Source organism: Alligator sinensis, unplaced genomic scaffold (assembly GCF_000455745.1).
Source record: "Alligator sinensis unplaced genomic scaffold, ASM45574v1 scaffold622_1, whole genome shotgun sequence".
In the NCBI taxonomy this organism is placed as follows: Eukaryota; Metazoa; Chordata; order Crocodylia; family Alligatoridae; genus Alligator; species Alligator sinensis.
The window spans coordinates 505,574-522,336 of NW_005842551.1; the positions used below are offsets into that span (position 1 = coordinate 505,574).

General features: G+C 46.9%; 1 protein-coding gene across 1 annotated transcript in view; it reads right to left on the minus strand.

Moving 5' to 3' along the window:
- DCBLD2 (discoidin, CUB and LCCL domain containing 2) overlaps positions 1 to 16,763 on the minus strand; it is a gene marked incomplete at its 5' end in the record, with an annotated part of 98,962 nt that overhangs the window by 54,781 nt on the left and 27,418 nt on the right. Inside the window, one exon of the mRNA XM_025213832.1 lies at positions 9,060 to 9,287. Within this exon, the coding sequence (XP_025069617.1) occupies positions 9,060 to 9,287 (228 nt within the window). The remainder of the gene's footprint in view (positions 1 to 9,059; positions 9,288 to 16,763) is intronic.

Sequence of the window (16,763 nt, forward strand, 5' to 3'; positions counted from 1 at the left end):
TGGTCTGTAGGTCTGACCTGTTCCATGAACTGGTCCTGAGCCACTCATCTCGTGAGAAGAATGCTCGGCCAAATCCGAGCAGTCGCAAAGCTTCCCCTCATGCGTGGATGACCTTTATCTAACACAAGAAGTCTATGGACCAACAAGAGGTAAAGCGCTGCTCAACCTGGTACTGGCAACTGGGGACGACCTAATAAGTGACCTAACGATCGAAGGGAAGCTGGGTTACAGCGACCGTGAGCTGATCACCTTCACCATCTGCCGTAAAGCTGGCAAGTCAGTCAGCAATACAAAAGTCCTCGACTTCAGGAAAGCTGACTTTGACAAGCTCAGGAGGCTTGTTGGTGAGGCCCTAAGGGACCACAACCCCAAGGAGAGGGGAGTTCAGGAAGAGTGGTTGCTTCTCAAGGGAGCAATCCTAGATGCACAAGCTAAGGCTATTCCGTCTCAGAGGAAAGGCAGCAAAAGGGCACAGCAGCCCCCTTGGCTCAGGAAGTAACTAGCAGACTTCCTGCACCTAAAAAGAAAGACCTACAAAGGATGGAGGATGGGCTCCACCTCCAAGGAGGAATATTCTGCACTGGTCCTGCAGGGAGCAAACCACAAAAGCCAAGGCTGTGGTGGAACTCCAACTAGCTACAAGTATCAAGGACAATAAAAAGTCATTTTTTAGATATGTGGGGAGCCGGAGGAAAAGCAAGGGCAACATTGGACCCCTGCTAAATCAGATGTGATGACTGACGCCCAGGAAAAAGCCAACCTACTAAATGGGTACTTTGCATTGATCTTTCACCAGTCCCATGGGATGCCCCTGCCCATTATGGGACAGAGAGGCCCGGGTGAGAGAGATCCCTTGCTCTCCATCACTACTGACCTCGTGAAGGAACACCTTGAGAGGCTGGACACCTTCAAATCAGCTGGCCCTGATAGTCTACATCCCAGGGTATTCAAGGAGCTGGCTAGCATCGTAGCTCGGCCCCTGGCATGGATCTTCGAGAACTCCTGGCACACTGGTGAAGTGCCCGAAGATTGGAAGAAGGCCAATGTGGTGCCTATCTTCAAGAAAGGGAGGAAAGTGGATCCAGCAAACTATAGGCCCATCCGCCTGACCTCTATCCCGGGAAAGGTCTTAGAAAATATTATCAAAGAGGCCATTCTTAATGGACTGGCCGCTGGCAACATCCTGAGGGATAGCCAGCATGTGTTTGTTGTGGGTAGGTCTTGCTTGACCAATCTTATTTCCTTTTACGACCAGGTGACCTATCACTTGGACAAGGGGGAGTAGATTGATGTCATATATCTTAACTTCAAAAATGCCTTCAATCTGTTATCCCATGATCACCTCTTGGCAAAACTGGCTAACTGTGGCCTTGGGTCCACCACGATCTGCTGGCTGGGGAATTGGCTCCGTGGTCAGACCCAGAGGGTGGTGGTTATCAGAAGTCAATCTTCGTGGTGTGCCGTGACCAGTGGGGTCCCTCAAGGCTCTGTCTTTGGACCTATTTTGTTCAACATCTACATTAAGGATGTAGACATCGGTATCAGTAGCGGACTGGCCAAGTTCGCCAATGATACCAAACTTTGGGGTAAAGCGTCCACACCTGAGGGCAGGAGGGTGATTAGCACTACAGATGAAAGGGACTTGGGGGTCATGATTGACCACAAGATGAACATGAGCCTCCAATGTGATGCTGCAGCTAGTAAAGCAAACAAAATGCTGGCTTGCATTCATAGATGCTTCTCAAGCAAATCCCAGGACGTCATTCTCCTGTTGTACTCGGCATTGGTGAGGCCATAGCTGGAGTACTGCATCCAGTTTTGGGCTCCACAATTCAAAAAGGATGTGGAGAAGCTTGAGAGAGTCCAGAGGAGAGCCACGGCATGATCAGAGGTCAGGAAAACAGACTTTATGATGAGAGGCTGAGAGCCATGGGACGCTTCAAGCCTGGAAAAGTGCAGGCTCAGGGGTGATCTGGTGGCCACCTATAAGTTTATAAGGGGTGTTCACCAGAGCACCCCAAGGGATGACAAGGTCGAACAGTTATAAACTCCTCCAGGACCGTTTCAGGCTAGACATAAGGAAGAACTTCTTTACTGTCAGAGCCCCCAAGGTCTGAAATAGCCTGCCATTGGAGGTGATTCAAGCACCTACTTTGAATGCCTTCAAGAGACATTTGGATGTTTATCTTGCTGGGATCCTATAACCCCAGCTGATTTCCTGACCCTGGGGCAAGGGGCTGGACTCGATGATCTTCCGAGGTCCCTTCCAGCCCTAATGTCTGTGAAATCTATGAAAATCTGGTCCATGGGGCCAGATGCATTTTATACCTGTGGCGTAAGGAGATGCAAGTAGGAGCAGTGTAAAGTTGCTACTGGTCCATTTTTATTCTTTTGCAGCGAGGATAGCTATAAGTAGGAGCCTGGAAACTAGAGCATTCAGTAGTAGGATAGTACTGCATCAGTTTGCATCTAGCTCACATATGGAAGTTTAGCTCTGCACCTATGAAAGATTATAAGTGTAATGGTTAGACGTTGAAAAGCTAGATCCTAGAGATGTTGACAGCATTTCCCTGCTAAATCTTAGAACTGCCAAAAATAGGCTTGGCATCCCATGGAGGTGAAGAACTGATGAAGCTTAAGGATAAATGAGCTAACAAGAAAACCCTAAACCCTATGCTTACAAAGTGATTAAAGGAGGGAGGGAGAGAAAGTACAGGGGGCAGGGGGAGAGGTGTGGGGAGAGAAGTGGGGAGAAAGAGTATTGCCTACTCTTCATGCTTCTCTGAATTACCAATGATATAGTTCCCCTATGATTTTATTTAAGATGTTGTGCCTGATAAACAAATACAGTTAAAAACGTCAGATGATCTATGTGGCAAAGCACAAGTTGTGCCTGCCACTTTAAGGGGTCTGAGCAGGCAGTAAGCAGCCTGCACGGGGGAACAGGCTCAAGAAGGTAGTCACATGTTAGGCAGGAGGCTGCCTGATTGGTGGAGAGGTTAGGTGCCTGGGTATAAGGCTAGGCCAAAAAGCAGAGCTGGCAGTTGCTGCAGGGGGCTGAAGGAGCAACATTACCCAGCTGGCTGCTTCCAGAAAAGCTTGGAGGTTCAAGGTATGAACTATGGGGATGGAAGAGGTTCCTGGTCCTGGGTCATAACCTAAAACTACACCCTGCTGTGAAGGATTGCATTGTGGAACTGCCTGTGGCAGGGCAGTCTCCAGGAAATGCCACACCTGTGCCTCCCCAATGAACAGTGAGTATGGGGCACCAGAAAGCCTCAGCCGCTGACTTGCGGAAGACCCCATGAAGGGGAAAGGCTTGGGGAGCACACCCCAACACCAACAGAAAAGCATAGGGCCAAGGCCCACTGAGTGGGGCCTGAGGTGGGGTCCAGGCCAGGAGACAGGGGGGCCTGAGACAGGGCCCAGGCCCACTGAGTGAGGCCTAAGGGGCATTAGGCTCAGAAGCCCAGTGAGGAGCTGGGTGTTGAGGGGCAGGGTATTGAAGTCCTAGTGTGGGTGTACAGGGGCCCAGGTAGGTCTGAAGCCACCTCAGGCCAAGTTTGGACCAGGTAAGGCTGAGTGTGGCCCAGCTAAGGGGCTGCGGGAGTTTGTAGATATTGATGCCAGCTGCAAGGCATGGTTCATGGTATAAGGGAAGGATGGGAGCTGTGTATTCACCCTTGGCACCAGGGCAATTAAATGGGTAGCCTCCCACCTAGGAGGCTCCAGTTACATTAAAGGCGTGGCAGAAGAGCAAACTGCCCTAGACAAGTGGGAGAGCCAATGTCTGGACTGGCCCCGGGACGGCCTACTTGTTACACCATACATACTTAATGGTTTACCATTCAAGCTCGTTCATTCTCTTCATAAGAGGAATGTTATCTGACTCTAGGATAAACAAAAAGAAAACCAGATACCCTCTCAACCAAGGGTAGATTACACTATTAGAATTTGTGACAGAACTTTGAATAAATGCCTACAAAATACACACTACATGCATGTATAAGTGTACATGTAGTTTGGTAATAAATATTTAATAAAAGTCTGGACTTTGCTAATATATATAGAATAAGAAATCCCAAGAGGTGCTGACATAATTTCAAAAGATAGTTTTTATCATTCTGCAATGACTTCCTAAATGCAGCTTACTGTGACTACTCTTAAATAAATCAGTGTTTTCCAGTCATATGAAAAATGCAAAATGTATACCTTTATTTTATAAAGGTTAAATCCTGTTCAACATGTCTAATCTAATTTAGCAGTTCAGCATATACTTTAGTTGTCTGCTGGAGTCATAAAAATTAGTCCCTAAACCATGTGAATTTACCATTTCATTTGTTATGCTGTTCCAATGAGCTTAATTACATTTACTATTAAGAACTGCTATCTCTTTTACTAACTGATGTTTTTCCTAACGTCAACTTCCAGTTACCTGGTCGTCTTATGCTATCATGTGGTAGAGGTAGAGGCCACTGCTGTCCTATTTCTTCTCTCATTATAGATACTGCTAGATTGTAAATAAATTGTTGTTTAGCTTTCCCTGTCTATAAATCTACAATACAGACTACAGTATAATGCAGAGATAGCATAGCATAGTTTTAAACTGCTAGCTTGGGTATCAGAAGTTGTCTAGCGATATCAATAACACAGTTCAGCACAGCCTAATTTACCCTCCCAAGAAGCCTCTGTAGTTAACCTGCTTCTCCAAGCTAGCTTGTTTATAATTAACTCACATACTGCTAAACCAGTAGTGCTCATAGTTTTGGTCCTGTGAGTCAGATGAATGGTGTGGGCTAGTGTGCAGGCCCTGGAAGCCCCTGCACCATACCTGCCTATTTGGGATCAGGTCCAGGGGGCCCCACACTACCCTGTGCACCCGATCTAGCATACAGGGTCATGGCCCACAGCATCCCCTACAGATCTGTGGGGAGCCCCATGGGCCAGATGATACTGTGCTGGGGAATGAATCTGGCTAAACTGTACCAGTCTGGAGGGTAGAAATATCCTTTGATGAACTATAAGACTGAACTCCTTAAGACTTCTTGTAAAATACCTTTTGTAGTTCCTTCCCCAAGGAAAGGCATATAGAAGGTTAACCATGCACCAGGCAATCAGCGATACTGAGCTACATTAAAGATGGATGTTGTCTAGAATGAATGGAATCCTTCCTGAGTGACTTGCAAGATTTGCCAAAGCTCTGTTGGACTTCCAGTTTCTGCAAGAATCCTTTCATTAAAAGTTTCCTTTTTTATGGTGTAAGGAAATTCCCAGGCAGAGTGTGAGAAGTAGCACCTAAGAATATTAAGAGCCAGCTAGACAAAGTCTTGGTTGGGATGACAAAGTTGGGGATGGTATTGCTTTGAGCAGGAGGTTGAACTAGATGACCTCCTGAGGTCCATTACAACCCTAATTTTCTATGATTCTAATATCAATTTGTAGGAAAACTTTTCCTTTTATTTTAAAGAGTTAGCAGAAAGAGAAGGTCCTCCACTTTTCCTTATGAGTTTTCTAGTTGATATAAGATTTGTTCTGTTTTACCTTAGAGTAAGCTTAATATATTATTAGCTTTGTTTTATGGTCAAAATGGGGGACAATCACTTAACTTTTCCAAAGTCTATAGTTTCAAATATATAAATATCAAGCAATTGTATTAGCAATTGTATGGATGCAATTCTTAGACTCACCATTAGTTCCACAAATTATACTGTTAACAGAACAAAACTAATACTTAGTTAAGCTATCATGCCATGACACCAGCTGGGAACAGATGAAATTCAAGAGAAACAAAAAGCAGAAAATTTACTTTAGTCAACTAACTCACTTGTAAGCGAGTAACAGACTAATTTGGACTGAATGTTCCTTGCCATTTAAGGACCCTAGTGTTTTATTATCTTGGAGCAAATATGGCTTTAAGACTCCAAGCAGATACTTATTTTCACACACACACATTTATATAACAGTAAAATGAGTCAACCTGAAAAAAGCCAGCATTCTACAAGTGCCTTTACAACAATATTTGCTTTAGCCAGTTCAATACTGATATGCAAGGATCCTGGTTTTCTCTGTTTAAAAATCCACATTTCTCTGATTAAAACCTCCCAAATCAGAGTTTTTGCATGTTTAAAATGAAACTCCATTATATATATATATATGAAATGGAGTTTCATTTTATATATCTCAATTGAACATGTTTTACTGATATATTATGATTTTTAAGCAATTTGGAAGCCTATCAGGTGCTGTAATCATTATACTAAAATAAATTTTAAATACGTATACATTTTGGCATTTGACTTTGGTTTTTTTATCATGGAAAATAAAAGATCTCCCTGCCCCCTTCACTCACTAGGACGTGGGTCCAGCTGCAGCTGTCCCCGCCACACTGCCTTGTGGTGCTAAGCAGCCCTGATATGCGAATGCCTTGTCCTGCCCATGCCATTGCCCCTCGCCTCTCAGTCTCAAGCCACAGCCCCCTGACCCTGCCAGTGCCCCTCACTCCTGACCTGCAACCTCCTGTTCCCTCTCTCCCCATTGCTCAGCCCTGCTGGATGGGGCCTCCAGTTACTAGGGCTATGGGACCTGGCGGCTGTATCCTGCCTGTCCCCTGCTCCTTTAACAGAGAGAATCTGTGTTTTTCCACAGCAAATAGAAAACCCGAATCCCTACTGATAAGTTATACAAACCAAATCATTGCTGAAACATCACTAACTCAAAGCTGTTGGAAAAAAGTTAAAAACCAAAATATAGCTGTGCAGAAAACATCAGCACTTTGGCATTTTTTGCATAAAAACCTGAGTAAAATTCCGTCACGTGTCGTCAACCTTGAAGCAGAAAGTTTATATTTGTTACACTGCTGTTTGAAACAAAAGAAGAGTTCTCTGCCCTTTTACAGAAAACTCTGAAAGCATGAAACTTCTGAAGCCTGGTTATCTTTTCAAAGGCATCAGGCAAGATCAAGATAAGTCTGGAATTCTGACACTGAAAAAAAACACGCTTTTGACAATGCATTTTTCCATGGTCCTTTCAACTCTGGAATTCATTCCCCATCTGTTAGTGTAAAACAGCATAAGTAGATGCAATTTCCTGGTCACTCTGCTAAAACAAATTTTTGAGAAGTGCTAAAGACAGACTGGAAATGGGGTTTCATTACAGAACATGAAGGAATGAAGATTTTAATTTGACTTGTAACATAGTCAGTCACAGAGAGTTGTACATATGAGAAAGAAGTGGTAATCTTCGCATTGAACAAGAACTAAGATAGCAGCAATTTCAGCAGATGGCAATAGTGGATAGATCCACGAATGAACATTTTCATCTATTATAAAATCAATTAAAAAAACTAAAGGATTTTAGCAGTCCAAACTTTGTCTGGGCAGTCATAAATTTGAAGACAGAATGACTGTCAGACTCCTTTTCTGGTTACCACTGTTAAATTGAATACAGACAGATTTCATTTTTATCTTCCTTTCCATCTATCAGAAAAACACACAGCACAACTTCAGATTACCTCTTCTAGAACAGTGCTTTCTAATAAGTGCTATGACGAGCCAAACAACTAGAACTGCCTTCTGATTAATTTCCTTATTTGATTGTGACAACCAGATGCCATCACATTAAGAAAAAGTTTTGCCTGATTTTTTTTGCTCAGGGACTGTGGGATATGCAATTATCCCATACTAAAATTTCCTGTTTCCCTTATTAGAAATTCCTGTATACATAACTCAACACGTCCATCACTTATATTACAGCAGCAACTAATACACACCACTGAAATAAGAATTGCTCACACAGTCAAGATTAAAGCCTGCTTGGAACTCAATGAAAATGTAACAATTCTCTGAAGTTTAGATATGAATTACTGTCTACAATGTTTGACACAGATACTTGTTTATGGACAGAACATTTTATTAAAAGTGTTTGTGGCAGAGCACAAGTTGTGCCTGCCACTTTAAGAGGTTTGAGCAGGCTGTGGACCAGCCAGCAGGTGTAGTCAGGCCCAATTAGGCAGTCACATCATCACACGCCCGCCCCCCCCCGATTGGGTGAGGGCTGGACAGTACCCAGGCCCTAGAAGCAGAGCCGGCAGTTACATCTAGGGAGCCAGTGGAGCAACACTGCATAGCCTGAGAGCAGCTCCTGGAACATCTGGAGGTTAGGGTAGGAACTCTGGGGGTGGAGGAGGTTCCTTCTGGTCCTGGGTTAGACCTGAAACTGCACCCTGCTGGGGTTGGATTGTGTGGCAGGACAGTCCCCAGGAAATGCCACACCAGTGCCCCCCAGTGGAAGGCAAGCCTGGGATGCTGTATAGCCTCAGCCCCCGCTGCCTTGTGGGTATCCTGTGGAGGGGAAAGGCTAGGGGAACACACCCCAACAGAAAAGCACAGGGCCCAGGTCCACCAAGTGGGGCCTGAGACAGGGGCCAAGGCCCACTGAGTGGGGCGTAAGGCTCAGCGGCCCAGAGAGGGGCTAGAGGCTGAGTTTGGCCCCGTGTGGGGCAAAAAGCCAGAGGCTGCATAGATTAGGGCTTGCGGGTGGTCTGAAGGACTGTGAGTAGGCTGGCCAAAATGTGCGAGTGATGTAACCCAAAGGAATGTGTAGAGTAGGGCCAGGGTGGGACCCAAAGGGCTGCGTGGAGTAGGGTGGAATGGGTGAGGCCCAGGAGTGGGCAGAGTGATTGAGGCCTGGCAAAGGGCAGAGTGTTAGAGGCCTAGCAAGGGGCCAGAGTTGTCAGCAGTTTAGATGCCAATCTGCAAGGCATTGGACACAGTGTAGAGGTAGTTTGGAGCCATGTATTTGGCCCAGTACACCACGGCCAAGATTAGGGAAGCCTCCCACACTTAACAACCATTATGGTAACATTAAAGGTGTGGCAGAGGAGGCAGGGTAGACTGCCCCAGGCAGAGGGCAGGACAATGATGTGAGTGGCTCAAGGGCAGAGCTTGTAGTTGCCCCCGTCAGTGTTTTAAAAAGCAATAGTAAAAAGCAAATATTTTGCCACGATCTGCAGGTAATTATAACATTCGATACTGAAAACAAGGAGGAATAAAAGTTCATACCTATCTCTGTCCTGGTGGGTCCAATTCCATTATAAACTCTCAGGTAATTAAAGTGGCAAGAATTTGAGTCTTCAATATCAAAGTCTCCAAATTTGAGCTGAACTCTCTCACCAGGTTTGACACGAATCTCCCACTCACACACTGAACTATTGGGGTAGGTCTGTGGGTAGTTTATTGAAGTAAAAGTTCCACTTTCAGGGCCTAGAACAGTATGTCCACATCCATCACCTAAAAAAACAAAAGTTTTAACAAAAATAGGTTATTCACACAGTATAAATCTTCAAAGTTTCATTTGTAGTCTCATCAACTTTGTTTTAATAGTGGTTCAAGTTTTTTCAAATGTGGCAATTAAACTCAAAAGCGAAAGTGGCATCAGGGAAACTATGAACATAACATGATAGGATTTAATAAACTTTATCTAGGCTTAATGTCTAAATACAAACATTTCAGTTAGCGCTACCTTTCTCAGCAGGTTAAATTAACCTGGGCAAATGTAGCTCCTCTGCTTGTGGTCCCAATAGTCAGTTGTTTTGTGCAAGCTTGGACATCTGTAGATGCAGTTTCATGCATTGTAAACATGCTTTATACTCCTTAGTCCATCTATCCAAAGAGCTACAACAATAACCTATTTGGGGGAAAGAGCAGCAGTGTAGGGATGCAGCCAGGCACCCTGGGCAAAGCGGAAGCAGTCACTTCTGATTTCCACCATGACAGTAAATGTGTGGTGGCTGGCAGCAGGCACATTTTTCAACCTTCCCCCAAGCTGGAGCTAGGGGCAATTGGTCCTAGCACCTTCCCCTTCCCCCTAATCACAGCACTGAAATGGACTTCCTATTTTGGAAAGTCAGTTGGCAATAGTTAATGGTATTACCACAATGTATATGATAATACATAAATAAATTAATACAGCTACCATGTTAGTGAAGATTTATGACTTTTAAGCAGAAAAAATGTAACACCTGTAAACCAAAGGTATTCCCAAAACATTCATGCCAAGCATAACATGACTACTAAGACAAATGATATTTAATAGTAACTAATATTTTTAAATTATCTTTAAGGAGAGAGTACTATGTAAGTGGCAAACATTAGTACTCATTCTATGAAGTCGGTTCAAGATGAAAAGTAGTTCTCAATATGACATTACATCCAGCTAAACTGTAACATTAGATACAAATCCCAGAAGACTAGATTCTCTAACAAGTATTTGTGTTAAGACTTAAGCCAGGGGTAGGCAAAATGTAGCCTGTGGGCCAGATGCGGCCCGCCAGCCCATTCTATCCGGCCTGTGGGGCTCCTAAAAAATTTAGAAAATTAATATTTATCTGCCCCTGGCTGCCTGTCATGTGGCCCTTGATGGCTTGCCAAAACTCAGTATGCGGCCCTCCACCTGAAATAATTGCCTGCCCCTGACTTAAGCAAAGACCACCACTTACTGTGCAGACCCCCTATGCCAGATTCTTGTGAGATGCATAACACTTCTAGAAGGGCTCACATAATTATAGGTGAAGACAGACCAGCCACGTGATACACTGGAGGTCCACCTGGTCTTTTGAGGGCAAAATCATAGGAGTTATGATTTGCCCAGAAAAATATATTGCTTTGAGTGTTCTGACTCAAACTTACTTGGGATTATAAAATGTTTGAGAGATCTATAATACTGGGTGGGCAGGGCCAGATTATGACAGGGTGGGGCCCTAAACTAGGGGCTGCCAACCTTTCTATGCTGCCCCCTGGCAAACTGTGAACCGAAAGCGGCTGCGGGCTGGCAAACTGTGGACCACCACACAGAGCCCCGTGGCTGGAATTTCCAGCTGGAACACAGGTAAAGATCCCTCCACCCCCAGGGCAGGGGAGTGGGCCCAACCTCAACCGCAGCTGCCACGGGCCCTGTGGGAGGAGTTGCAGCCTCTGTGCCCGGCTCTGTGGGGCCACTGTTTGCCGGTCCACTGTCACTTCCAGTCTGGGGGTTGGCTTAGAGGCCCCTCATAATGTTAGGCCCTAAGTTGCAGCTTTCTTAGCTTGTACCTAAATCCGGCACCATGGGTGGGCAACTGCCTAGTCTTTAGGAGTGCTGCCATGCACTGCGAAGCTCTACAAACCAACATTTCTTTCAGCCCAAGTTAGAAGTTACTTTTGTAGGCTGGTATTGCATCAGAGACATTTAGTGTTTTTCACTCGTATTACTGCCTCTTCCAGTTTGGAGAAACTGTATCATATTTTATTTAAGTATAAAAACTGAGACAGCTTTGGCCTTTTCTTTGCTTACATATGTGCTTTTACATTGATCTCCACCCCAAAAGCAAGGAAAACCACATCTGGACTGAAAGGAAAATTGTATCTAAAGTTCTGATCACTATTTTTCTGTATTCTTGGCCAGCTAGCATCTGATGAGGTAAGCTGCTGCTTATGAAAGCTTATGCACCTATGATTTAGTTAGTCCAAAAGGGACAATTGTACCTTGCCTTCTGCTTATTTCAGGCCAACATGGATAACTAACTCTCTCTCGGGTACCTTAAATACATGGTATTCAAGTCACAAAAGCATGCTAATAAGAATAGCAGAAAGCTGCATTGTTCCTGTCGCAGAGCACTGAGATGCCCTGCTCCTAAAGAGGGGAAACTGCTAGGGAGGAAGCCCTAGCAGGGAATAAGGAGCCCAGCTGCTGGTTGCCAGGGCAACCAAACAGCAGCTGACCAGAAGGGGCAGGGCCTGGCTCCCTTATAAACCCTAGGGGCTGGGGCTGGAGACAGTCCCCTGCCAGCAGCCAAGGAGGAAGGAGCTCTCTGTCATGGAAGAGAGGAGAAGCCTGATGCAGGAGCAGAATATGACTCTGCTGTGAGACGAAGAATCCCCAGTAGGCTTGAACTTGGTTATAGCCGGGTGGCTTCAGTTTATGTTATAGCCTAACATAAGGCTATAAGGGGCTTGCGTTTGTGTTGCTGTTTGTCACCGGTGGTTTGGGTGAGGCTACTAGGGGTTGGAGGAGGCCTCATAGGGGACCCACAGCAGTGTGCAAACCCCAACGCCAGCAAGGGCACAGCATTCGGGGTGCACAGCCCCCAGCCCCAGAAAGGGGGTGTTGCTGAGAAGCCCCAGAGAGGGGCAGTTGAGAAGCCCCAGAGAAGGGGGCGTTGCTGAGAAGCCCCAGTGTGGGCGTGGTGAGCCCCGGAGAAGGGGGCAACATTGTGGTGAGCCCCGGAGAAGGGGGCAGCATTGTGGCGAGCCCAAGGGAAGGGGGCAGCATGTGGAAGGGGGCAGCATTATTGAGAAGCCCCAGAGAAGGGGGCAGCATTATTGAGAAGTGCCAGAGAGAGGGCGCAGAGAGCCCGAGCGCCAGAGAGAGGGTGTAGACCTGGACCAAACAACATCTATTCCAGCTGCGAGGCTTGGGGCGTGGTAAAGGGGTGGTTGGAGCCACACATAGCCCATAAGGCTAGGGTGCCCCTGAAGCACCCATTGCAGATAGCACCCCTGGCATCAGGGCAGTACAAGGGCAGCCTCCCGCTAATTAACACCAATTAACCAATTAACAGCATGGCATGGCAGGAAAGAGGGCGGGCGTTTGCCCCAGGAACAGGTGTGCGGGCCCCGTTTAGATGGGCCCAGAGCAGATACCTGTTACAGTTCCTTACCCTAAACCTTTTAGGTCATAGAAAGACTAAGAAAATAGGTTATATTTTAAAATTTGGCAGCAGGTAGCAGTGTTCATTGCTCTCATAGCCACTGACATAAGTGATGAACATCTACAGTTTGTAAAATTCAGTCTTGTTTCATTGACCAGAAGTAACCTCTTCCTACCTACTGGTAGAGAAACTGCTGGAAATACATGCTTTTAAGCAAATGCATCAACGTTTTGCTTCAGGCTCTTGAAGCTGGGTGAATCAAAACCATACTCGGGCCCTTTCTAAAGTAGAAGACTGGGCATGGCTGCTACAAAGCAGTATTCCTCATCAAATGCAAGCACAAATGTATCAGTATAAAATACTGTATAACTAGGGACCTACCGAATTCATGGCAGAAGCAGAGTGTGCAGCTGCTTCTTTAATCTTGCATGTTCCTATGTGCACCTCACCCACTGCCCCCCCACCCTGGCTCCTGATTAGTGGAGGACCCTGCTGCTCCCTCCTGATTAGCAGGGAAACTAAAACCGTGGTTAAACATGGTGCCATTTTTGCCTTCCCACCAGTCAGCAGCAAATAGCAGGGCCGTCTGGAGCCCCTCAGCCAATCAGTAGCAGGAGGCAAAAACGGCACCATCTTTAAAACTGCAGTTTTCACCTCTCTGCTGATCAGGAGCAAGCTGCAAGTGGGGCGCCTCCACCAATCAGTGAGGGGGAGGGGAGGGTGCAAGGGAACCTGCAAGATTAAAGAAGCCACAGTGCACCCCACTTCTGCCAAGAATCTGATAGGTCCCTATGTATAAGATATTAGCTATTATAAGAGTAAAATACATGAGTAAAACTGGGTTCTTAAAACAACTTATACTGCAAAAGTTGATTTGGACTATGATTTTTATATCAATAGTTACAAAGCAGGTATAGAAATGCAGGTCTGGCATGTAAGGGAATGGAAATAGTAGTAAGCACTTCAATACTCCTAGAAGGTCTAAATTATGTTAAGTGGCATTGGCAGTCCCATTAAGAATCACTGTGTCAAGTAGAGCTGTGCGAAGCTTCAAGTGGTGATTCAATTCGAAAAAGATTCGGCCCGACTCGGTGGCCAAATCTCCAAATCTGAATCAAATCAGAGGACTAATAAAAAGGTCTGAATCAATTCGAAGCTCTCTGAATCTTCGAAGTTTTCTGAATCTTTGGAAAAGATTCGGAGAGCTATGATGATTTGGGCAGTCCCCACCCACTGCAGCAGGGAGCTGGAGCTGGACTTGGAGCTGGTAAGTAGGGGGCAGGGGAGGGGGGGCTGGTGGAGGGGCCTGCACCACATGGGAGGCTCTGTCACAAGTCACCCCCCCCCCAGCCCCCTACTACCAGTGAATCACCGAGTCAAATCACTGTCCCGCAAATCGGCAAAGCCGAATCCGAAGTGGATGCTAGCCGGTTTGCACAGGCTTAGTATCAAGTCAGACTTCTCTACTGTCTCACATCAGCCAGTTATTTTAAGTATGCCTTTTTGTGTGTCCCATTTAGAACAGAGATAGTAGAAATCCCAGATTCTCATGCCTGAAGAATTTACAGATTATCACTGCATGTCTGGCATGCAAACTACAGTTTGCCAAGGACAGAATTATCATCCAGGAGTTATTCAGATTTCTTTTTGAATGGTTTCACTAAGGATTGTTGAACAAAAGAATCATGTTTAGTTTCACTGGTTCTGGAAGGGCAGGACTTGAGTCTCTCCTTTATGAAAGGTGTTTCATTGTTTCTACTAAAGTTGTTGAACACTGCTGAGCATCTGCAGTCACACACATTCTTGGTTAAGGGAAATGGTCTTTGCACTCCTGCCATATGTCTATCATGACATCTGTTTTAAATTACAGATAATTATCAAACTATCAATGAAGTACAAACTTTTGTTGACCTGTACACATACTCCAACCCAAATTAAATTAGTGACGTTGCAAAGTGAATCTCAATATCCAGTCCCACATAACCTATATTTATTGAGTCAGATAACAAATTCTATTGTCTTTAATGTGCAGCACTGCCAACACTGGAAATGATCCTTGTCGCAGAGCACCTAGGTGCCCTGCTCCTAAGAAGGAAAAAAACTGCTAGGGCTCTTTCGGAGAAACTGCTAGGGAAGGGACCGTAGCAAGCAGTAAGTGATGAGCCCAGCTGCTGGTTGCCAGGGCAACCAGAGGAGGTCAGCTGACCAGAAGGGGCAGGGTCTGGCTCCCTTATAAAGCCCAGGGGCTGAGGCCAGGCTGGCAGCTCCCTGCCAGAGGCCAAAGGGGGAAGGAGCTCTCTCAGGGAAGAGAGGGGAAGCCTGACTGAAGGAGCAGCGTCTGACACGGCCGAGGGATGGAGTATTCCCCGGTAGTCTGGAATGTTGTTATAGCCGGGCGGCTTCCATTTAAGATATAGCCGAGGGGCTTGCGTTTTGTTTACTGTTTAATACCGGACCGGTGGTTTGGTGAGGCTATTTAGGGGTTGGAGGAGGCCTCATAGGGGATCCACAGCAGTGTGGGGACCCCAGCGCCAGCAAGGGCGCAGCATTTGGGGTGCACTGACCCCAGTCCTAGAGAAGGGGGCAGCACTTGAGAAGCCCCAGAGAGGGGGCGTTGATGAGAAGCCCTAGTGCGGGTGTGGTGAGCCTGAGAGAAGGGGGCAGCATTATTGGGAGAAGCCCTGGAGAGAAGGGGGCAGCGCTTCGAGAAGCCCCAGAGAAGGGGGCAGCATTGTGGAGAAGCCCCAGGGAGAGGGTACAGAGGTAGACAGGGCCGTGGAGAGCCCTAGCACCAGAGAGGGCGCAGATCAAAAGAGGCAGGGCCTGGAGAGGACAAGGGGGCCAAATTATAAACAAGGCCCAGACTGAACAACGTCTATTCCATCTGCGAGGCTTGGGGCGTGGTATAGGGGTGGTTGGAGCCACGCATAACCCATAAGGCTAGGGTGTCCCGAAGCACCCATTTGCAGAACAGGACCCACAAGGGATCTGGGAGTCCACGGGGTCAGATATTACAGCAAACCGTGTCCAAGAGGACGTAAGGCAGCCTCCCATATATTTAATTTCCATCAGAGACGTGGCGGGCGAGAACTGAGGGTGCCCTTTGGGCCAACTTGGCACGGGAAGGGGGCCTTAGGGAGATCACGGCCATCCCGCAAGACCCTGTGCCGTGACAATCCTCCAGAAGATTTAAAATGCTTGTTAGCTAAGGGACCAAGTAATCTGCAGTACACCAGTCTTCAGTATAGAATCACAGAAAATTAGAGTTGGAAGGAGCCTCAGGAGGTCATCTAGTCCAATCCCTGGCTTGAAGCATGACCATCTCCAACTAGATCATTCCAGCCAGGACTTTCTTGATATGGGCCTTAAAAACCTCCAAAGATGGAGCTTCCACCACCTGTCTGGGTGACCTGTTCCAGTGTTTTACTACCCCCCTAGTGAGCAAATTCTTCCTAATATCCAACCTAAATTTGCCTTGCTGCAACTTGAGACCATTGTTCCTTGTTGTCATCTGCCACCAAGAACAGTCTAGCTCAGGGGTGGGCAAAATATGACCCGCGGGCCAGATGCGGCCCATGAGGCCATTCTATCTGGCCTGCGTGGCCCCTAAAAAATTTAGAAAATTAATATTTATCTGTCTTTGGTTCCTGTCAAAAATGACAGGAACCAGGGGCAGTAGGACCCAGGGGAAGCCAGGTGGACTCCCGCAACAGCAGGGCCCACCTGGCCCTGACCCCCCACAAGCAGGGGTTTCTGGCCTGGGAACATGTGGCTCCTTGGCTGCACCAGCGCGGGAAACTCCAGTAAGGGTGGGGGGAAGGGCAGGGGAGGACTGCAGGCAGGGAAGGAGCACGGGGAAAAGTGGCCCCTCCCCTGCCCCGTGGCTGGCGCTCCCTGCTGCAGCCACTCGCAGCCTGTGCGGGGCTGTCCTGAGCAGGCACAGGCAGCCCCACACAGGCTGTGAGCAGTTGTAGCATGGGTGCTGGCCAGAGGGCGGGGGTGCGGCCACTTTTCCCCACGCTCAGCACCAGCTTGTAACCCACTCCTGCTGCCAGCCTAGGCTCCGCCCCGGCTCCGG